The sequence below is a fragment of the Nerophis ophidion genome, linkage group LG02, assembly GCF_033978795.1.
Source record: "Nerophis ophidion isolate RoL-2023_Sa linkage group LG02, RoL_Noph_v1.0, whole genome shotgun sequence".
Lineage (NCBI taxonomy): Eukaryota > Metazoa > Chordata > Actinopteri > Syngnathiformes > Syngnathidae > Nerophis > Nerophis ophidion.
This window is the reverse complement of record NC_084612.1, coordinates 33,143,969-33,167,187: the sequence shown is the minus strand read 5'-3', so window position 1 is coordinate 33,167,187 and position 23,219 is coordinate 33,143,969. Positions and strand designations below refer to the sequence as shown.

The 23,219-nt window shown below is 40.6% G+C and overlaps 1 protein-coding gene across 6 annotated transcripts in view; it reads right to left on the bottom strand.

Moving 5' to 3' along the window:
* rnf111 (ring finger protein 111) overlaps positions 1–23,219 on the bottom strand; it is a 71,444-nt gene that overhangs the window by 11,565 nt on the left and 36,660 nt on the right. For 2 of the 6 annotated variants that reach the window (XM_061882029.1, XM_061882050.1), the window contains exons 4-11: positions 22,955–23,109; positions 21,847–22,041; positions 13,986–14,389; positions 10,776–11,016; positions 10,339–10,696; positions 7,670–7,795; positions 7,461–7,578; positions 6,941–7,021 (exon numbers count right to left, since the gene is read on the bottom strand). In XM_061882029.1, coding sequence (XP_061738013.1) covers positions 6,941–7,021; positions 7,461–7,578; positions 7,670–7,795; positions 10,339–10,696; positions 10,776–11,016; positions 13,986–14,389; positions 21,847–22,041; positions 22,955–23,109 — 1,678 coding nt within the window. The remainder of the gene's footprint in view (positions 1–6,940; positions 7,022–7,460; positions 7,579–7,669; positions 7,796–10,338; positions 10,697–10,775; positions 11,017–13,985; positions 14,390–21,846; positions 22,042–22,954; positions 23,110–23,219) is intronic. The other 4 variants (XM_061882040.1, XM_061882075.1, XM_061882059.1 and 1 more) reach the window with 3 other exon arrangements.

Sequence of the window (23,219 nt, the reverse complement as noted above, 5' to 3'; positions counted from 1 at the left end):
TGTTATACACCCCGCGAGCACCCCCCCCCCCCAACCCCCCCTCCCTGCGCGGTTGAGGTGGGCAAGGTTTGGTGCTCGCGAGGTGTATAACGTAGTCAGGAAGTGTCATGGATGCAAAGGATTCTGTGTATTTGTTGTGTTGCGTTTATGTTGTGTTACTGTGAGAATTTTCTCCCGAAATGTGTTTGTCATTCTTCTTTTGTGTGGGTTCACAATGTGGCGCATATTAGTAGGAGTGTTAAAGTTGTTTATATCACAACCGTCAGTGTACTCTGTGTCACCCAGTATGCCTTCCAGTCGTGTGCGTGCATCTGTGGAAGCCTCTCACAACATGTTGCTGGACTGGCAAGCCGTTTGTACATGTTGTAGAAGGTGTTTAAGGCAATGGCTTCATAGCATGCCCTTATTCTTGTCATCTGGGTGACCACCAGCAGATATTGGCGAGAATAGTTGCGGCTCCCATTGTCTTCCTCATTTTGTGAAACGGGTCGAAATGGTTCTTTGAGTGGTAAAGGTTGCCGACCCCTGGTCTTGGCCATAGTGGAGTTTGGAGTCTTGACTGTTTGAGGCTGTAGACAGGGGTCTTTCATACAAATAACGAGTTTAAACAGGTTCTATTAATAAAGGTAACGAGCGGAGCAAAGAAGAGCTTCTTAAAGAAGAAGTTACAGATCTGTGAGAGTCAGAGATCTTCCTTGGTTGAAGTGACCAAATACTTATTTTCCACCATAATTTACAAATAAATTCTTTAAAATTCCTACAATGTGAATTCCTGGATTTTTTTTTTTACATTCTGTCTCTCACAGTTAAGTGTTCCTATGATGAAAATTACAGACCTCTGTCATCATTTTAAGTGGGAGAACTTGCACAATCGGTGGCCGACTAAATACTTTTTTGCCCCACTGTAAACAAACAGGCTGAAATAAAGCATGTTCCAGTCCTAAATACCCAGTGTATTATTTATACAATAACACTTCATGGTGGCAGCGGTGGGATAAAGAGATCACCCACGGAGCAGAACGGGAGGAGGAGTTGTCCGAGGAAAATTCTGTCGTCGCCCGCACTTGAAGAGCCGAGCTAACTGATAGCAGCGGTCTGATAGCAGATTTCTAAACTGGACTTTCAATCGAAGCAGGAGGTGATAAAGGAAGATCTCCATCGAGACACAGAAACTTTTAAAACTGAAGAAAGCTAAGGAAGACTTCTATAAACAAGTTATCGGTGCTTTTGATCAGAAGGAGCTCGCATGGACTTCCTTTTTTTCATTAAATGTGCTTTTCATGAGGGTACCCTTACATCACATTCAAATTTTTACAGCATGCCTTTGGTAAGTGCAGGAACACTTCAGAAAACCACTGTCAGTAACTACAGTTTGTTGCTACATCTGTAAGTGCAAGTTAAAACAAGTAAAAGCATATATGGCAAAAGCCATATATGAACAACACCCAGAAACGCCCCCAGCTTCGCTTGGCCCCGAGCTCATAGAAAAGTATTCTGTGGTCTGAAGAGTCCACATTTCAAATATTTTTTGGAAACTGTGGACGTTGTGTCCTCTGGACCAGAGAGAAAATTGTTCTCAGTTCCCAAACGTCTACTGAGTGTTGTTAAAAGGAAAGGCGATGTAACAGTGGTAAAAATGCCTATGCCAACTTTTTTGCAATGTGTTGCTGCCATTAAATTCAAATTTAATGACTATTTCCCCAAAAGATAAATGTTCTCAGTTCAAACAATAAATATCTTGTCTTTGCAGTGTATTCAATTGAATATAAGTTCAAAAGTATTTGCAAAATATTGTATTCTGTTTTTATTGACGATTTACACAACGTGCCAACTTCACTGGTTTTGGGTTTTGTAATAAAAGACAAAAACAAGGTATTATTGGTCGATCCACTGGCTATGGTGTAATCTTCCATTCATCCATTTTCTACCGCTTGTGCCGTTTGGGGTCGCTGGAGCCTATCTCAGCTGCATTCGGGCGGAATGCGGGGCATCTTATTTTTAGTAAATAATGTGGAGCTGTTTTTTTTTTGTTTTTTTTAATGTGATGTTACTTTCACGTATCAAATGTATGCATTCCCTTTGGCTAATGCTGTACATGGATCAAAGCATTTTTGAAATTTTAGACTACAGGAAGAGAAGCTATTACTATTGCAGCAGGTGATCGGAATCTCACTATACAAACTATTAATTTATTTGCAAATGTAACCTTTTTTTTTAATCCATCAGATGGCGGATGACCATTATGAAACACCAACACAGTATCAGTGCAGTGTTGATACAGGTAGTAAGTGTGCCATACACTAACTGAGGCGACATTTAGCCCTCACTACCATATGCTCTACGTCACATAATCAACATATATTTTCCATCCATCTAGTTTCCCCGGGGGACATAGGTATCTCGGTGTTCCCCAGTTTGTGTGGTTGTCACTTGTTTGCATTAAGCATTGAGGTCATGTGATATTCTCTTTCTTTTAAGTTTACAGCGACATGCAGGAAATGAAGGACAAAGGTCACGCATCGGACTTCTGCTTTTTCAGTTGGCCATTGTGTATCTGTCTATTAAAAAAACCTCAAACAATAAAAACAGAGGTACAAACATTTTAGTTCTGATTTTTACACTTGACATTAGCTAGATTGAACAGTAAGTGATTGAGCCAACGCTGTTTTGTAAACATTATCTTTCGGCATTATATATATATTTCCCCTTGTGCTAGCTAGCATTCAACTGCCTACACAAATTGCCGAAACAAACAAGGAGTCAATAACTCTGCATTGCAGTGACTCTGGTGTCTTGGGAATTAATGTTTTCAGCTACTAGACTGGCTGTCACAAGATTGCTTTCACATGTTGACACACTCAAAATGTGAATCAGCAGGCTGCAGTTACTCAATACAGTTGGCTTGTGTGTCTAAATGTCAAGAATCTTAGCTATAAGCATCAGGCCTAGCCATCGTGTATACATTTTTTAAACTAGCATTTAGCACATGAAACCTTCATGAAGGATGTTGAGCAAATGTTTGTGCATATCAAATTTGGTTGTACCTTGGTTTTTTTGTATGCCTGCAAAATCAGCCACCATGGGACCACGGAAAGCAGTGAATGTCAGGGCTTGGATAAAGAAGGTGAGAAACACTATTGAATTAAAGCAAGAACCCATAGCCAAGTATGAGGCTGGCATTAGCGTGGCTTTTCTCTTCCTTCATCACCATCTTATCCAACAAGGGTGTTCATTGACAGTTAAACAATATCCACATATTTAAATTTGGCCCTTATTCTCCTTTATGACATACACTTGTTGCAAAAACAAATTAATAGTCACAATAACTAAACAAAATTAAAAACTACTATTTTAGGCCATGTCTATATTAAGCTGGATAACTCCTTAAACAAATAACTAATTAGCCTAAACCCTGTGTCACCCACACTAAGCCATGTTTTAAAGTTCCCCTTCTTGGGAATTGTTTTACACGGGTAAGTGCGCCATCTATTTCTTGAATCTCCGGCTCTCGTGTCGGTATGGACTCATGGTTTGTAAATTGACTTCAGAGGGGAAGTGACGTCAGAAACAACACGTCACAGCCAGCTTCACAACAACCGGTTTCCACTCAGAAGTAAACACTACAAAGATGGAGGCGAATCATCCAGACATGGCCGTGTTTCTCATTCTTCTACATTTACAGGCGCTTGTAGAAATCACACATGGATACCCTTAAGGGAAGGAAACGCGCAATTGTAGCTATTTCGGATACACCACATCTCAGACGGCAACATAGCAATGTGGAGCGACGATTTTGGATAAGGCCTGGAAGAAAGGCAGCCTGGTGGGATATGTTTGTCAACGAGTGTGTTATGCCAGAGGAATGGCAAGAGAACTTTTGAATGTCCAGGTCAGCTGTGATCTATTGTGAAGCCAGTGGTTGCGACCGTCGAGTACGACGACCAACTTCAGCCTCCAGGCACAGGCAGGATTGCAAAAATGGGACAATGAAGGTGAAGGCATAAGAGTGAGGAGTGTCCTGACCAGATATATAGATTCCTAGATTGATTGTTGTAAAATGTTCTTTATCTCATTGTTTACTTTCACACGTTCATTAAAGATTCGATTCATTTATGACGGCTCAGGAATGATTCATCACAATAGGGCTAGTCAAAAGCTGCTGATGGTGAGGCAAGCAAGGTTTACTGTTAAAAGAAATGTGGCAATAGGTTTGGTTAGTTCTTATATTTCCTAATCAGCCTGACCTAAGCATCAAGTTTATATGTTAAATAAATGATATTTGTGATTAACACATGTTTTCATATCATTTGGCAAAGTTGTATACTGTAAGTAGGTTGAATATAATTGATTGTAAATAAAATCAAGAGTAAGATTACTAATTCAGTGTTAATGTTTGAGTGGGCTCCAAGCCCCTCTGTAGAGGAAAAATTGGGCCTCGAGATAAAAAAGGTTAAAGGGGAACTGCATTTTTTTTGCAATTTTGTCTATCATTCACAATCATTATGAAAGACATGACAACGGATGTATTTTTTTCCCAATGCATTCAAATTAGTAAATAAAACGTAAAAAATAGACCGCTTACAGCCAAACCAATAGGAGATCATCTATTCTGCCCCTAAAATCCAATAAAATGCCATCCAAAAATATTGAGTATTGACTATTAACCAAGTATTAGTGATAATGTTATTATACTTAACAAAATATAAACGCAAAACTTTTGTTTTATCTCCCATTTTTAATGAGTTGAACTCAAAGATTTAAAACTTTTACTTTATTTATAAAATACTTATTCCTCTCCAATACTGTTCATAAATCTGTCTAAATCTGTTAGTGAGCATTTCTTCATTGCCAAAAATATCTATTCCACCTCACAGATGTGGTATATTAAAGTGCTGATTAAACAGCATGATTCTTGCACAGGTGTGCCTTAAGTTCCCCACAATGAAATGTGCAGTTTTATCACACAGCACAATGCCACAGACAAAGTTTTGAGGAAGCTTGCAGTCGGCATGCTGACTGCAGGAAAGTCCACCAGAGCTATTGCCCGTGAATTGAGTGCTCATCCATCCATCCATTCTTTACCGCTTGTCCCTTTTAGGGTCGCAGGGGGTCACTGGAGCCTATCTCAGCTGCATTCGGGCGGAAGGCGGGGTACACCCTGGACAAGTCGCCACCTCATCGCAGGGCCAACACTGATGGACAGACAACATTCACACTCACATTCACACACTAGGGTCAATTTGGTGTTGCCAATCAACCTATCTCCAGGTGCACGTTTTTGGAAGTGGGAGGAAGCCGGAGTACCCGGAGGGAACCCACGCAGTCACAGGGAGAACATGCAAACTCCACACAGAAATATCCCAAGCCCGGGATTGAACCCAGGACTACTCAGGACCTTCGTATTGTGAGGCAGATGCACTAATCTCTCTTCCACCGTACTGCCCGAATTGAATGCTCATTCATGTTGAATGTTCATTTCTCTACCATAAGGTCTCCAAAGGTGTTTCAGAGAATTTGGCAGTACATCCAACAGGCCTCACAACTGCAGACCACATGTAACCCCAGAAGCACAGGACCTCTACATCCAGCTGGTGCACTTTCATGATCGTCTGAGACCAGCCACTCCGACAGCTGCTGCAACAATTGGTTTTCATAACCTAATAATGTCTGCACAAACTGTGATAAACCGTCTCAGGGAAGCTAATCTGCATGCTTGTCGTCCACATCGGGGTCTCAACTTGACTGCAGATCGTCGTCGTAACCGACTTGAGTGGGCAAATGCTCACATTCGATGGCGTCTAGCACGTTGGAGAGGTGTTCTCTTCACGGATTATTCGTGACCTCCCCTCTGTCCTTAGCTTTCTGGAAAAGTGGCCCCTAGAAGAGTTTAGTTGAATATCCCTGTACTTGTGTGTCCAGGGAATTATTTAGAGTTTAGAAACATTACCAAAAACAAAAGAAGATTTAAATATTTATCTAAGCATTCTAGTTTAAATCATATACAGACACCACCAACAGTGTTGACACCACCAATTTATGGATTGAACTGCTTTTCTCTTGCGTGTCTTTTACCGACTGACATTGCTGACAGTTATATTATCCTCTTTCTAGACTCATATTAATCTACTTGTTCATTCCTGTTAATAAAGTAACTTTTTGCTGCCACTGTGTTCCATCTGCACAGCTTAAAGTTCACTAAGCACTTATTTCTCGGTGTTGTTTAAAGCTAGCTTAGCTTTAGCTTAGCTATAAGCATGCCTGCTCCTGGTGTGCAACATGTTTACCCTCGTCCTTAAGTGATAATAACATGTGATAATGATACTTAAGATACTAAGAAATGGAGTATATTTGTCGTATTAGAGGTGATTATTATTAGCTTGAGGAGCAGCTACAATGTGTATAGAGAAACATAATTAGCTGCTAGCCGCTTATCAGCTGGAGAAAATATGCGTTTGTGATTGGCATTAAAAGGCAGCAATCTGCAATGGTGATCATGTACTGTTTCGCGCAAATTGGCTACTACCAATCGATTGGTACATCCCTATGTATTTGGCATTGTTTTCGGCATGTAAACTATAATTATGCTCAAAGTTTTGTGTTACTATTTTTGAATTTCCAGAACAAATTATTGTATTTACTTAATTTCTTATAGCATACATTTATTCGGGTTTTTTACGTACTATATGCAACAGTAAATAACATTTCATTGCATTTTCCATTAAACAAGGCAGTTTTAGGGCTCCACCTTCATGTCCCTATTGAAAACACACTGAGTGAGTAAAATGCAGGCTTTGGTAGGACCTTTGGGGCTGTAGTCTTTAGTCAGTCAAATAATGCACTGGACAACAATATGCAATTGGTAGTATACCTCTGCCCAAATAAAGCCAGCTATTCCTTAGAAGAATGTCCTATTGGCTTGTCAAAGAAAAACAGTGCTCACCTCATAAGTTCTTCCAAAGCCGGTCATTCTAGATGAGATGTAGCGAATGTGCGGGTAGGTGACTTCAGATATGCCAGTGTGCTGTCAGGAAATAAATGACAGACATGCACGCTGATATTAGTGTCATGCAATCAATTAGTCATACACTGATGCATTCAACATATACAAATAGAAGCAATAGTCAAAATACATTTTGTATTCATTAAATCTGTATGATCATGTAATTCAATTGTGATATAAAAAGTAAGCAGATGCTTGAGGGTGTCCAAAATAAAAGAACAAGATCATGAAACCGTCCCCTATATTTTTGCAAAGATTTCTCTCAATGTTTCTTGACTTATTGAGTATGTTCTGTAAATGCATGATGAGCTACAATGAATTGGTTATGCATAATTCAACAGCTCCGCCACTCCATCCTTGAAATAAGTGATGTTAGGAAAAACATATCTAAGACACAATTCAATCAACAGGGAGTCATATTTGTGCAAATGAAAATTCTACTGTGCTCAGATGTTGTTACCATGAAGGGGATAGGGAAGTGGTGCAGTCTGGAGGTGGGGTGGTAGTGGTGCAAGTGGGAGTGCAGGTGTCCTGAAGGGTAAGACGCTACGGTCACTCCAGCCTCGATGCCGAGCTCCCTGTTTAAACACACAGTCAAGGTCATTACAGTGGACATGGGTTAAAACCATATATGTCTTATTTATGACTTATAAAGACTATAAGACTGACCATGCTGTTCTTTGCTCAGGTTGCCGAGGGTGGGAAGACATAGTTTGTGGCACATGGATGTGGTGCCCATGGCCGTAGTTGGGGTGCATTCTGTGAGGGTGAGGAGGAGGACGCTCGTGTGCTCGTCTGCAAAGATGTTCACAAGGATTCATCAGCATTAATGTCATACCAATTACAATTTAAAAAAAAGGAGTGTCTGAATGTTTGTATATATATATATATATATATATATATATATATATATATATATATATATATATATATATTATATATATATTACTACCTTTGTTGTTTACTCATCTGTTTTACAACAGACTCATTAAATAGTAAAGCAGATACAATATGTAATATTATCAAATGTCAATAGAGGGGTTGTATATGTGCCAAGGAAATGGTGAGGATATGCATAAATGTGCAGCTGGATGATCATCCGCTATTAACGATGAAGCATCTGCTAACTAAGAAACTAAAAAGTCAGTACGTGTCCATAAACTAAATTAGTCTGATTTCTCAAATAGTTCGGCTCTAAATAAGCATCCTACAACCCATGGAAACACCTTAATCCAAATGTGTTCGGTTTTTGAAAAGTTGGACTTGTACACTTGGTTTTTGCAATTGGAAACCAGATCTCTCGAGTGGGTGTGTGCCGCCAGAGGGGACCCTTTGTATCGTACATGCGCCAGTATCAACGTGGATACTATTAAAAAAACATAAGCAACATTTGAAATGATGAGGTTTATTTGCTTAAGAAAATAAAAAGAACAACAATTTTAATTGCATAGATAATAGAAAATAGAAACTGAGATTTATTGAAGAAGGTAGCTATGGAAATGTAGAATGCCGGCTTAATTCAGACAATTGAACCAAAAACGAATGAGAGGAAAGAGGATGAAGCAGGAATAACAGAGGTGAATAATAAAACACACAAACCTCTTCATGCTGCATTTGTGCACTCCAAACAGAGGAATAACTCTGTATTCCACAAAACTGGCAAGATAATCCAGAACAATAGCAACCTTCATCTGGACGGTCTTTTCCTTTGGATTTAAAACTCCTTTCATCAATCCCTAAAGCATTATGAATAAACTCAAAGACATTCAAAAGTTTTGTTTCAACAATTCTCCTTCCGAAAATTACTTCGAAAAAACTCTCTCCCTCCGGTCTTTCTTTGCTTTGGACCTGCATCTGGTCAGAGACCTTCTTGGTAGTAGCGTCATTTTTTTTCTGCTGTAGTGGATGCTGTTGGCAGGAGCTCTGTGGTCTTGTGTCATCCTTTTGTGATTCCCTCTTGTTTTCATGTGTCATTATATTTTGTTTGCCTTTTAGTCCGGGACCCTTTGGGACTGTGTGACAAGGGGTGGCACTTTTGTGACCTCAGCGGTGCTTTTCTTTGTGGAATTCTGGATCTGCCTGCCGGGAGCCTTTTGGCCATGGAGACCAACTGCTGGGTCTCTGCGACACCGGAGTCGGTTTGGAGGGACTGGAGGAGATACGGATGAGGGGACAGGGCTGCGGAGCTAGCACTGAGCGCCGGGACAGAAAGGCTTCGTGGTGTCTTGGCTGGGTGAGCAGGTGTCGGGACACCTCAGTCTCCTTGGACATATCCTCGCTTATCCATGCGGACCGGACACTGGCCGAGAGTTGGTTGGCGGCCGAGAGTGGAGTCGGCTCTCTGGGTTGCTTTGTTGGGTCTGCTCCTGTCTCTGGCCGTGCTCTCTCCACCCCAGCAGACGATGGCTTGGAACACCGCAGAGGCCACCACAGTGGATATGTTTCTTTTACTTTTTATTCAAGGCTGTAAGTAGAAGTGGCCGGTTGTATCCGCTTCTTTAATGTCCTTTGTGTTCTTTGATGTTTCCCTCTTACACACATGTAAGAGGGATGTGTACTATGGCTATGAGTTGTTGTTGTTTTTTTCCCTTGGCCTCAGTCTGGACCCCTTCTCCAGGGCCCAGGCTTAGACCGATTTTTTTATTTTATTATATTTTTATCTTCAATTTTTTTCTCCCATTCCCCCCCTCCCACTTGTTTATCTGTATCTCATCTTTTTTGTAAGGGGCGCTGGAAGCCGGCAGACCCGTCAGCGATCCTGTTCTGTCTCCCTGTAATGTTTGTCTGATCTTGAATGGGATTGTGCTGAAAATTTAAATTTTCCTGAAGGAATAAATAAAGTACTATCTAATGTTCGTAGCCCAATCTAAGATAATTTCTTGATGCTGTCTCCTATTCAACATCACCATAGCCATTAGAGACGGACTATTTTTATTTTATGAAAATACAAAAACCTAACTGTTTGAGAAATCAGACTAATTTAGTGCATGGAAACGTAGCAATGGACTAAGATTGCATTCCACAATATTTACTCACTTCCTCTTGTTTGCACTACTTTCCACCGCAACTGTTGCTCCTCAGCCGACAATCGTTTTATTTTATTGCCTCTCTTTCCGCTACGGAGCCAAAATTATAACTATTAGGTGCGGGAAGTGTCCATTTACTTGTAGTGAAAGTGCATTGAATTTGGCCCGCACTTCTTAACATGTACACACTTACGCAATCAAAAGACTAATTAGAAATACAGAAGAGCCTAAATTTAGACACAGCCTAAGCACTTTGCGCAGTACTGCATGTAAATACACACTAAAAGCGTTTATGGGGCTGGAGGTACTCACGTTGGGTGCTGCATCATTCTGCGCCTTTGGACCTCCATCCTCTGCAACATCTCGTGCTGATGGAGTCGCTGGACTGATCCCAATGGGGGTATATGGTGTGGCAGGGCCTGGTGCTCTGTGGGCAAGTGCTGGGCCAGTGGGGCACTTGAGCTGGAGAGGTGGTGCGCAGGTAGTGGAGGGGCAGTGGGCACGGCGTGGCCTGATGGGTGGGTTGGCAGCGGTGGATGAAAGGAGTGGACATTATGGGGAAGAATATAATCGCCTTGCGGAGGAGGCTGAGGTGTAAGTTGGGGGTTCCCGTGGGAATGAGGGCAGGCAGTAGAGGGCTGATGATGCAATGAGCGTGCCAGAGAACCATCTGAGCGGCAAAAAAGTGAGATTTTTTATGAACGGCAACCAGTTCTATACTGGGTCAACAAAGACAAATGTGTACTCACAAGAAGGGTGCATGTAATGTCTGCAGGGCTGCTGAAGCTGTGTTTGAGGCTGAGCTACCATGGCGGAGCTGAAAGAGTCCACTGCAGCAGGCTGGCTGGGTCCAGGTGTGGCTTGCGAAACATAAGTGGGAGGCCGTGAGGTCGAACCGGGACAGCAGGGGTCAAAGGCAGAGGTACTACCATGGAAAGTTGCCCCGCTGCTTCGAACACTACTGTTGCTCAGATCCACTGGCAGCGTTTGCTGTGAGAAAAAAGCACATTAATAAATATGTAACTTAACAGTACAATTTTAACACCCCCTTGGTGTATGGATAGTAATGGATGCTTGTCACACAAGTTTCTGTGTAACCATGTCATAGTTGAATATTAATTTCACTCATAATTCATATTTTTAAGTCTATAAGACTGGATAGATCATCTATTTTGACTCAATTATCTACACAACCCAAAACCAGTGAAGTTTGCACATTGTGTAAATCAGGGGTGTCAAACGTACGGCCCGAGGGATGAGTTTGCTAAGTATAAACATTAACCTGAAATTTTTGAATGAAAGAAGCAGCTGGTCTAAATGTGTCCACTAGATGTCGCACTAGCAATTATTTGTATCTTTGTAGATGATGCTACATGAATACAATTTTGTTGATTATTGTTTACGGATTGAGAAAACCTTGCATTACCATGTATTGATTAACGTGGACCCCGACTTAAACAAGTTGAAAAACTTATTGGGGCATTACCATTTAGTGGTCAATTGTACAAAATATGTACTGAACTGTGCAATCTACTAATACAAGTTTCAATCAATCAATCAATCAATCAATGATAAATGGGTTGTACTTGTATAGCGCTTTTCTACCTTCAAGGTACTCAAAGCGCTTTGACACTACTTCCACATTTACCCATTCACACACACATTCACACACTGATGGAGGGAGCTGCCATGCAAGGCGCTAACCAGCACTCATCCTGACCAAGGGTGAAGTGTCTTGCTCAGGACACAACGGACGTGATGAGGTTAGTACTAGGTGGGGATTGAACCAGGGACCACTGCGCCACGCCGTCCCTAATCAATCAAACATATGTCCAAAATAAACCACAAGATGTTAGTTCATCAGTCGGGGAAAATTATCAAACTACATAAATACCATACTGTTATTTGATTTTTATGTAATTTTTTTATCTTGATAGATTGAATATTAACACAAATGAGTTGACTGATGAACATTATCACATAATTTATTCAAAAAATATAAATAACGACAAATAAAGGTAGAATACTATTAACCGCAACATGTAAGTGTAAAAAAAACAAAAAAATACATGACCTTTACAATTTCAGAATGTGCTTGTTCTAGTATCGATATTTCAATTTCAGACTTGATATCAGCGCATAAAGATCTGGTATCTGCGGTATCGGTATGTCAATTTCAATCTGCAAATCACTACTAAGTGTCGGGGTTTATTTTGAAGGGACATTTGCCAGCTTGTAAACCAGTCGGAGTCTCTCACAGTTAAAAGAAAGGGGACAAAATAAATAAAGTGTAAAAATAAAAAACAACTTTATGATTTGTACAATTTCAGAATGTGCTCGTTCTATTTTTGAACAAAGAAAACAATCTGAAGTTGTCTTGATTTTTAAGTTATTGTGCCGAGATTTTACCGGCCTGGCCCACTTGGGAGTGGATTTTTCTCCATGTGACCCCCGATCTAAAATGAGTTTGACACCCCTGGTGTAAATCATTAATAAAAACAGAATACAATGATCTGCAAAACATTTTTAACTTTATTTTCAATTGAATAGACTGCAAAGACAAGATATTTACTGTTAAAACTGAGAAACACATTTTTTTGGTGCAAATAATTATTACCTTAGAATTTAATGGCAGCAACACATTGCAAAAAGTTGGCACGGGTGCATTTTTACCACTGTGATACATCGCCTTTCCTTTTACCAACACCCAGTTAACGTTTGGGTACTGAGACCAATTTTTGAAGCTTTTCAGGTGGAATTATTTCCCATTCTTGCTTGATGTACAGCTTAAGTTGTTCAACAGTTTAAGGTCTCTGTTGTATTTTATGCTTCATAATGTGCAGTTCTGGTCTACACGCGGCCAGTCTAGAACCCGAACTCTTTAACTACAAAGCCACGCTGTTGTAACATGTGCAGAATGTGGCTTGGCATTGTCTTGCTGAAATAAGCAGGGGCATTCTACCAAAAAGACGTTGGCAACATATGTTGTTGCAAAACCTGTATGTCCCTTTCAGCAATAATGATGTGTGAATTACCCATGCCTTGGGCACTAATACACCCCCGTAGTCAGACCACAGAACACTTTTCCACTTTGCATCAGTCCATATTAGATGAGCTCGGGCCCAGCGAAGCCGGCGACATTTCTGCGTGTTGATAAATGGCTTTCGCTTTGCATACAGATTTAACATGCACTTACAGATGTAGCGACCAACTGTAATAACTGACAGTGGTTTTCTGAAATGTGTTCCTGAGCCTATGTGGTAATATCCTTTACACACTGATGCCAGTTTTTGATGCAGTACTGCCCGAGGTCGCGGGCATTCAATGTTGGTGTTCGGTCTTGCCGCTTACTTGCAGCAAAAACTCTGAGCCTTTTGAAGATATTACGAACAGTAGATGGTGAAATCCCTAAATTCCTTGCAATAACCCATTGAGAAGTGTTGTTCTTAAACTGTTCGACAATTTGTTCACGCATTTGTTCACAAAGTGGTGACCCTCGCCCCATCCTTGTTTGTGAATGACTGAGCAAATCATGGAAGCTGCTTTTATAACCAATTATGGCACCCACCTGTTCCCAATTAGCCTGTTCACTTATGGGATGTTCAAAATAAGTGTTTGATGAGCATTCCTTAACATTCTCAGTCTTTTTTGCCACTTGCTCCAGCTTTTTTTAAACATGTAGCAGGCATTAAAATCCCAAATGAGCTAATATTTGCAAAGAAAACTGTATTCTGCACTGTATTCAATTGAATATAGGTTGAAAGGGATTTGCAAATCATTGTATTCTGTTTTTAATTACGATTTACACAAAAAACATTTTGTCTATAATGTAAAACTCAACAAGCCACTGGAAATTAAAATGTAGTAAAATGTTACAGAATCCCCCTGTGGGTTAGTGAAATGGTAGAATGTGTACTCCCGACCACTACTGGCTATGTTAGCAATGAATGCAGCATTACCTGATCGTGGTAGTGGGCTGTGTTGCTGTTGATGCCGCTGCTGCCTCCACCGCTACTACTGGTGCTGCTCACTCCAGCACAGGGTGCAGGCAGAGCACTGGGTCTTTCCACAGCACAGCTAGACTCTTGAAAAGGCAGCGTGCCCGGGGGTTGCGGTGTCGGGTGATGAACATGAAGCACAAAATGGTGGGCGTTGCTGTGACTGTGACCGTGACTGTGCTGGGACCCATTGCTCTGAGAGGTTGAGGCCTGCATGCAGCTTGAATGGGAGTGGGTGAGGGACAGATGACCAGGAGAGGGCCTTCCACATGGGGAATGCTGCTGACAGCATGATGGCAGTCTAGGCATGGCAGTGCCTGCATTATCTCCTGCTGAACCTGACAAAACTGGTCTGCTTGCATCTGCTGACAAGGAGAGAAGAGACAAGAGATAAAGCTGCAGTCTAACAGCAGATCAAATGCAAGAAAACAAACAAAAATAGTTTCTATTAAAACATATCTATTTCAAATATACAGTGTTCCCTCGATTATCACGGAGGCTAACTTTACGTGGAAAGTCATAAACCCCTATGGGGTTTATGACAAAGTACGGACACTGCTTATTTGATGATTTTTATGAAAATTAGATTCATTTAAAGTATTCATAAGCCATCCAGACAGCTTTCTCACACACACACACACACACACACACACACACACACACACACACACACACACACACACACACACACACACACACACACACACACACACACACACACACACACACACACACACACACACACACACACACACACACACACACACACACACACACACACACACACACACACACACACAGCTGTGAGCATATATTAACTCAACCAAGCATTGTGGGAATGTCTGAGACAGCAGCCAATCGGAGCTGATCTTTTACTGCCCCACTTTCGGTTACGAGGTACGCAGAGGTAAACAGAATGACATAGTATGAACAGATTCACCGAATTTGGAGCTAAACACGCAGCTGAGGGCAGAAAAATAAATGTCAGCCATAACTTGGAGTTATCTAGGGCCTAATGATTTACACATCAACGGAATCTTGGATATAATCAAGCCATCACTCCAGGCCACAGCCCTGCACCATTCTCGGGCCAATTCTGTGCGCGGTCACCTCAAACTACAAAACTTACTCCAAAGTAGAGAGATAAAAAGTTCTCAAATAACTTATACGTGTCAGGTAATATGTTTATTTTGCAAATTTGATGACTACTTGTCGTCTAAAAGTTGTGTTAAAAACATTGCTGGTAATGCGAGTTAGTTGTACACGCAACCACTGATGCCGCATCTTAAAAATCTTCATGGTCAGTTCATGATAACTTGACAGCTTCTGATCCAATAGTTTAGCCTCCAGTGTTGAAATAGCAGTTACTTTCTTTTGCTTGAAACTTATTAGATAATGTTGCTGTGCTTTTTCTTTCTTCTTGCTTTGTTGTTCACTCAGTATGTAAAAATGTTGATATAATCCTTAGTTGTTTTTTAGTACAGATGATTTAAAACTGGCGCGTTAAAAACAATATAAAAAAATTGTGAAATTAATCGAGATCAGTTTTTTGCCATATCGCCCAGCCCAACTTCCAATGGTCTTGAAGGGGTCATATTACAATGATATCATACCGTGAAATTTTGATACCATTACATCTCTCCTGGCTATTTTATCATTTGCCATAAGTGGTTTGAGACAACAGATTTAAAGGGGTTATTTTTCTATCCAACCATTTTCTACTTCTATTTAAAACACTTCCCTGTGGTCTACATAACATGTAATGGTGGTTATTTGTTGAAAATTTTGCACAAATTTTGTTTCACAGACCATCTTTTTAGCACTCTTCGGGATGCGCCATTTTGTGGGTGGTCTTTTTTACGGGCCTACACTTCGACTGTCTTCTTCTACCCGTCATGTTGTAGGTTTTTAGCCTACAACATTTAGTCTACTGACAGATACGTTAAGATAGAATTATACGCTGCTTTGTATTATTAATGGCAAATAGCGGAGGATGCATGTACATGTACGAGCCAGTCTGCCCCACAACAAAAGAATAGAGAAAAAAAATAGTTTTTTAAACCATGTCAAAACTACAATGGCGCACTGGCGCAAAGCTCTTTGGGTAAAACCTTCCAATAAATGGAGATATATGCTGAAGTCACCAATGGGAAAAATGTTACAAATTGGGCAAATTCCAAACAGCTAATTTTGAGGAAGTATGAAGGAAGGTAGGATTGTCCGCCATGCCTCCATGGTTTTTCAAATTTTCCGGACTTATGCAGAGCCCAAACACACAAAAACAGGCACCGATAGGTAAGAAAAATTGGTTTTGCAAAATAGGTCCCCTTTAAATCACTTCATACACACTAAAACCCATGTCATTTCAACAGGTACTTAAATGTCGCTTTACCATAATCAATAGTACTTTAAAATCTGCGATGTACTGAGACCGCAATAAGGGTATTATTCTCCCATTTGTGCCTTAGTGTTTATTTACACGCTTGAAGTTACACATGTTTTTCCACTTCAGCCTGTGAAGACAGCCACATTCCGCGAAAGTGAAGCAAAAGTTTCTAAGTCATAAAGGAAGGTGTGTTCATTACAAATGAGGCGGACTCTGCCATGAGCCCTTTTTATCTTGATTGCGTGAAAAGAACGGATCATGGAATTGAAGTTTCACTAACACATGTGAATGACATTGAAATCCATGAAAAAGATAACACTTCAAATTTATAAAGTCTATCAATCTAGACTGCACTATGTTGTATAGGTCTTACAGGCTGGATGTGAATAATCTGTAGATAAAATGTGTTTCAATTGTTATAATAATAACCACCCTGATATGTGTGATGTTAAAAGTTATGTTAAGTACAAATGTTTGTGAAGCTGTGACACGTACTGTATATGTGTGTGCCAAAGTCAAAGAGTGACAGCAGACAGTTTGATATTACCTGTCAAAAAATAATTTGAATCAATTATTAGATGCTATATTATACAGCATATGTATTTTCTATTAGTCATACATCAAATACCATGGTCCAGATTAGTACCAAGATGTCCAAACACAGTAGATATACACACAGTCACCTTCTTTCCACTTCAACCGCACTCACTACAAAACAATGTGCATTTTGACTTTTGATAATTAATTCAGAGAGACATTATGTTCCTTTTATCCGCATCTCATTGGATGTTTACAGGTTTATCAATTAAATTGATTAGCAAGGATGCACTGTGTCCGAGGCAAATTTCCCCACGGGGACAATAAAGTTGAACCTTGAACCTTGATTAGAATACATTAGGTAGGTTTCTGAAAGTGTTTTATAATTTTATTACATGTGGTGTACACTGCATCCAAACTTTAAGTGCAATAGAATGTTTAACCTTCGAGAGGTGCTGGACTTATTTCAGCCTCAGAGAACAAAAGTACTAAAATCGATGGGAGAATACGCAGAAAGCCAGGTTTAACAGGGACACCCCCACATTTAAGCATTGCGCCACCTAAGCGCATCTTGAATGAAGGCGAGTAGTGACAAACTTAAGTCAAGGCAGAGGATGCTGCAGAGCCAGAATTTGTGAAGTACATGGGAGAATAGCTGGGATGTTACTGACGTCACATCCCGCCCAATGAATACAAGTGGTGGTCAAGCTAGCTCTGTTTACAATGGGTACTTGGCGCCGTTTAGTTTCTTTGTGAGTTCCTCGAGAGGTTATCAAAAAGGGTGGAAAAGTGCAAGATTTGTGGGAAAAATATAAGAAAAGCAGCACACACTCCAGTCCAAGGGAGCAGAGTCGAAGAATGCATGAGTTTGCAGTGATCACTTGGTTAAAGGTTTGTTTAATTTACAAACCCTGTTTCCATATGAGTTGGGAAATTGTGTTAGATGTAAATATAAACGGAATACAATGATTTGCAAATCCTTTTCAACCTAAATTCAGTTGAATGCACTACAAAAGAAAAGATATTTGAAGTTCAAACTCATCAATCAATCAATCAATGTTTACTTATATAGCCCTAAATCACTAGTGTCTCAAAGGGCTGCACAAACCACCACGACATCCTCGGTAGGCCCACATAAGGGCAAGGAAAACTCACACCCAGTGGGACATCGGTGACAATAATGACCCAGTGGGACGTCGGTGACAATGATGACTATGAGAACCTTAGAGAGGAGGAAAGCAATGGATGTCGAGCGGGTCTAACATGATACTGTGAAAGTTCAATCCACAATGGATCCAACACAGTCGCGAGAGTCCAGTCCAAAGCGGATCCAACACAGCAGCGAGAGTCCCGTTCACAGCGGAGCCAGCAGGAAACCATCCCAAGCGGAGGCGGATCAGCATCGCAGAGATGTCCCCAGCCGATACACAGGCAAGCAGTACATGGCCACCGGATCGGACCGGACCCCCTCCACAAGGGAGAGTGGGACATAGAAGAAAAAGAAAAGAAACGGCAGATCAACTGGTCTAAAAAGGGAGTCTATTTAAAGGCTAGAGTATACAAATGAGTTTTAAGGTGAGACTTAAATGCTTCTACTGAGGTGGCATCTCGAACTGTTACCGGGAGGGCATTCCAGAGTACTGGAGCCCGAACGGAAAACGCTCTATAGCCCGCAGATTTTTTTTGGGCTTTGGGAATCACTAACAAGCCGGAGTCCTTTGAACGCAGATTTCTTGCCGGGACATATGGTGCAATACAATCGGCAAGATAGGATGGAGCTAGACCGTGTAGTATTTTATACGTAAGTAGTAAAACCTTAAAGTCACATCTTAAGTGCACAGGAAGCCAGTGCAGGTGAGCCAGTACAGGCGTAATGTGATCAAACTTTCTTGTTCTTGTCAAAAGTCTAGCAGCCGCATTTTGTACCAACTGTAATCTTTTAATGCTAGACATGGGGAGACCCGAAAATAATACGTTACAGTAGTCGAGGCGAGACGTAACAAACGCATGGATAATGATCTCAGCGTCTTTAGTGGACAGAATGGAGCGAATTTTAGCGATATTACGGAGATGAAAGAAGGCCGTTTTAGTAACGCTTTAAATGTGTGACTCAAAGGAGAGAGTTGGGTCGAAGATAATACCCAGATTCTTTACCGTGTCGCCTTGTTTAATTGTTTGGTTGTCAAATGTTAAGAGTTGTATTATTAAATAGAGTTCGGTGTCTAGCAGGACCGATAATCGGCATTTCCGTTTTTTTGGCGTTGAGTTGCAAAAAGTTAGCGGACATCCATTGTTTAATTTCATTAAGACACGCCTCCAGCTGACTACAGTCCGGCGTGTTGGTCAGCTTTAGGGGCATGTAGAGTTGGGTGTCATCAGCATAACAGTGAAAGCTAATACCGTATTTGCGTATGATGTCACCTAGCGGCAGCATGTAGATGCTGAAGAGTGCAGGGCCAAGGACCGAACCCTGGGGAACTCCACACGTTACCTTAACGTAGTCCGAGGTCACATTGTTATGGGAGACACACTGCATCCTATCAGTAAGATAAGAGTTAAACCAAGACAGGGCTAAGTCTGACATACCAATTCGTGTTTTGATACGTTCTAATAAAATATTATGATCGACGGTATCGAAAGCAGCGCTCATAAACTTTGTTTTTTTTTTGGAAATAATAATTAACTTAGAATTTCATGGTTGCAACACATGCCAAAGTAGTTGGGAAAGGGCATGCTCACCACTGTGTTACATCACCTTTTCTTTTAACAACACTCAGACGTTTGGGAACTGAGTTAACTAATTGTTGAAGCTTTGAAAGTGGAATTCTTTCCCATTCTTGTTTTATGTAGAGCTTTAGTCGTTCAACAGTCCGGGGTCTCCGCTGTCGTATTTTACACTTCATAATGCGCCACACATTTTCGATGGGAGACAGGTCTGGACTGCAGGCGGGCCAGGAAAGTACTAGCACTCTTTTATTACGAAACCATGCTGTTGTAAAACGTGGCTTGGCATTGTCTTGCTGAAATAAGCAGGGGCGTCCATGATAACGTTGCTTTGATGACAACGTATGTTGCTCCAAAACCTGTATGGACCTGTGCCTTCACAGATGTGGAAGTTATCCATGCCTTGGGCACTAATACACCCCCATACCATCACAGATGCTGGCTTTTGAACTTTGTGCCTATAACAACCCTGATGGTTATTTTCCTCTTTGTTCCGGAGGACACCACATCCACAGTTTCCGAATATATTTTGAAATGTGGACTCGTCAGACCACAGAACACTTTTCCACTTTGCATCAGTCCATCTTAGATGAGCTCGGGCCCAGCGAAGCCAGCGGCGTTCCTTGGTGTTGTTGATAAATGGGTTTTGCTTTGCATAGCAGAGTTTGAACTTGCACTTACAGATGTAGCAACCAACTTGTTGATAAATGGGTTTTGCTTTGCATAGCAAAGTTTGAACTTGCATTTACAAATGTAGCAACCAACTGTATATACTGACAGTGGTTTTATGAAGTGTTCCTGAGCCCATGTAGTGATATCCTTTACACACTGTTGTCTGTTTTTGATGAAGTACTGCCTGAGGGATCAACGGTCCGTAATATCATTGCTTAAGTGCAGTGATTTCTCCAGATTCTCTGAACCTTTTGATGATTTTACGGGCAGTAAATGGTAAAATCCCTAAATTCCTTGCAATAGCTCGTTGAGAAATGTTGTTCTAAAACTGTTTGACAAGTTGCTTACAAATTGGTGACCCTGGCCCCATCCTTGTTTGTGAATTACTTAGCATTTCATGGAAGCTGCTTTTATACCCAATCATGGCACCCACCTGTTCCCAATTAGCCTACCCACCTGTGGGATGTTCCAAGTAAATGTTTGATGAGAATTTCTCAAATTCTAAAGTTAATGACTATTTGCAAAAAAAAAAAAATGTTTATCAGTTTGAACATCAAATATGTTGTCTTTGTTGCATATTCAACTGAATATGTGTTAAAAATGATTCGCAAATCATTGTATTCCGTTTATATTTACATGTAACACAATTTCCCAACTCATATGGAAACGTGGTTTGTACTTTCAACGCCTATTATTCCCCATTTAAGTATTATCTTGATATTATTTGTATTCATAAACACGTCTACAACGATTGTTTCGAAAAGCATCAACTTTGGGTGTCTAAATAAAAGAAAGCAAATGTGATCAAAACCTATAAGAGTTAAGCTTTTACCAAGAGCAGCAGTCATAACTGAAGTGTTCAACACATACACATTGTTGACAGCTATAGTTATATTTTGATAAAGATGAGGAAAAGCATACTACCTGTAAATGGCGCGTGCAACAGCAACAAACATATTAATTTAGACACAAAGTTAAATCATGAAATGCATTCTTATCCAAGCAAAAACAATGCATTATTATCAGGGACAGTCTTGATACCAACTTCCTTGACCCAGCCACACACAAAGAAGTTGTAGACCTCCATGCTTTTCCAAGTTTCTTTCTGTTTTGTTGGGTAGAATGATGTCTGGAGCACAATTGTTCGATATGCAACCATCTTTGACATCACTCGACAAATCTTTTTTTGATAAAGTATAAGCATACATTCCATTGCAAGTTTGATATTTTTCTTGTATTTGCTTTTTGCAGGAAGAGTTAAGCTTCTTTCATACTCAAATATTTTGCGCACTGCTTGTAGCCATCTTAGCTTGGTCGACCACCACTGATTTTCACTTTAGGGAATAAGTCACGTATCGTAATACCAGCTATAGGGCCTTAAGTCAACCGCAAAGTGGCGAGGGAACACTGTAATAGAAAAACCTAAGTAGAAAACTTAACTCGAACTAAAAAAAGCCCGTTTTCAGTGTCTTAACAGCAGCTGGTTGCAACATGCTGTCTTACCCTCTGCGGCTGCTCGATTCGAGCCACTTGGCCTTGGTATGTGCATACTGCCTTGTATTGAGCCTGGGCAGCTAGTGGAGGGGCCTGGGGCATCATTGAGCTCTGAGGTAGAGGCATGCTGGGAAGATGATGACGAGGACAACCTGACTGTTTGAGGACGAACGCTGCCAGAGGTTGTTGGCACAACTGAAAGGTCTATGGACAAAAACAGATTCCACAGAAAATATAATATCTATTCAAACTATATAGCCATAGTAGAGAATCCTGTAAAAAGACTCAATTTCAGTCAGTAAAATATACTTGTTTTTCTTCACCTCCTCAGCTAATCTACTCACAAGAAAAAACAGGCGGGTCAATAAGATTGGTGAACATGTAGTTTCACAATGACTGGCATTTGTTAAAAGAAAAACATCCTCAAGCAGGACTACAGTATATACATTTGTTAAAAAGGCATGCACGCTTCTCAATGTTCACAGTCAAGGTGTTTGATAAGTGAGAATGTGCTGTTCAGCGAAGGTTTAACAGTCGGGGAGAAGAGAAAATCGTATCAGTAATCCAGTGTGTTCACTCCCTCTACTTTACATCTTCAAAAATGTATTTCCCTTTAATATTCAATTCAATAACATCTGTTCGTGTGTATACACACATTTAACTTTTGAATATCAAACTGTTCTGGGGGAATATTTTTTAAGTAAGAATTTATTTTTTAATCTAACATAATTGAAAAACACATCAATTGAATATCAATATAGTTGGGAAAATGAATATCTGTGACCAAACAATTTTTTCAAGATACTAGTCTAGTACAATTACAAAAATGTGACCTCAATAAGCTTGGACAACGAAATAGCTAATGTAACAGCTAAAAATCTTCAGACTTTTAAGCCTAAAAGTACCTTCAAGGTATTCGAAGCGTTGTTGCATTATCGTTATTCCTTTGACATCAAGATGATGACGTATGCTACAATGAGAATAAGTAACTACTGTAGCTGCAGTATCTTTGTATATGTCTTACAATAAAAGAAAAAACTTCATCCGCTGAGATTTTATGGGAGCATAGCTCCAAATGGAGAGTATCAATATTAAGATAGACTGATATTATACCTACCATCTTCATCCACAGTTAGATCCACCACCTCCCCAGAATTCTGACGCAATGGCTGAATGACGGTGGACAATCTGTGACGTCCTCGGGAGTCCTGGAGACGATTCTGTGGGCAACTGTTAGCCCATAACCTGCCAAGACCCCCCAGGGAGCGCAACCTGTAAACACACAAATAAATATATTTTCGCTTACCGCCTGCAGTGACACATTTCATTCAGCAGAGGCTGATTATGGCCCTGTCTATTATAAGCCAGATAACTTAAACAAA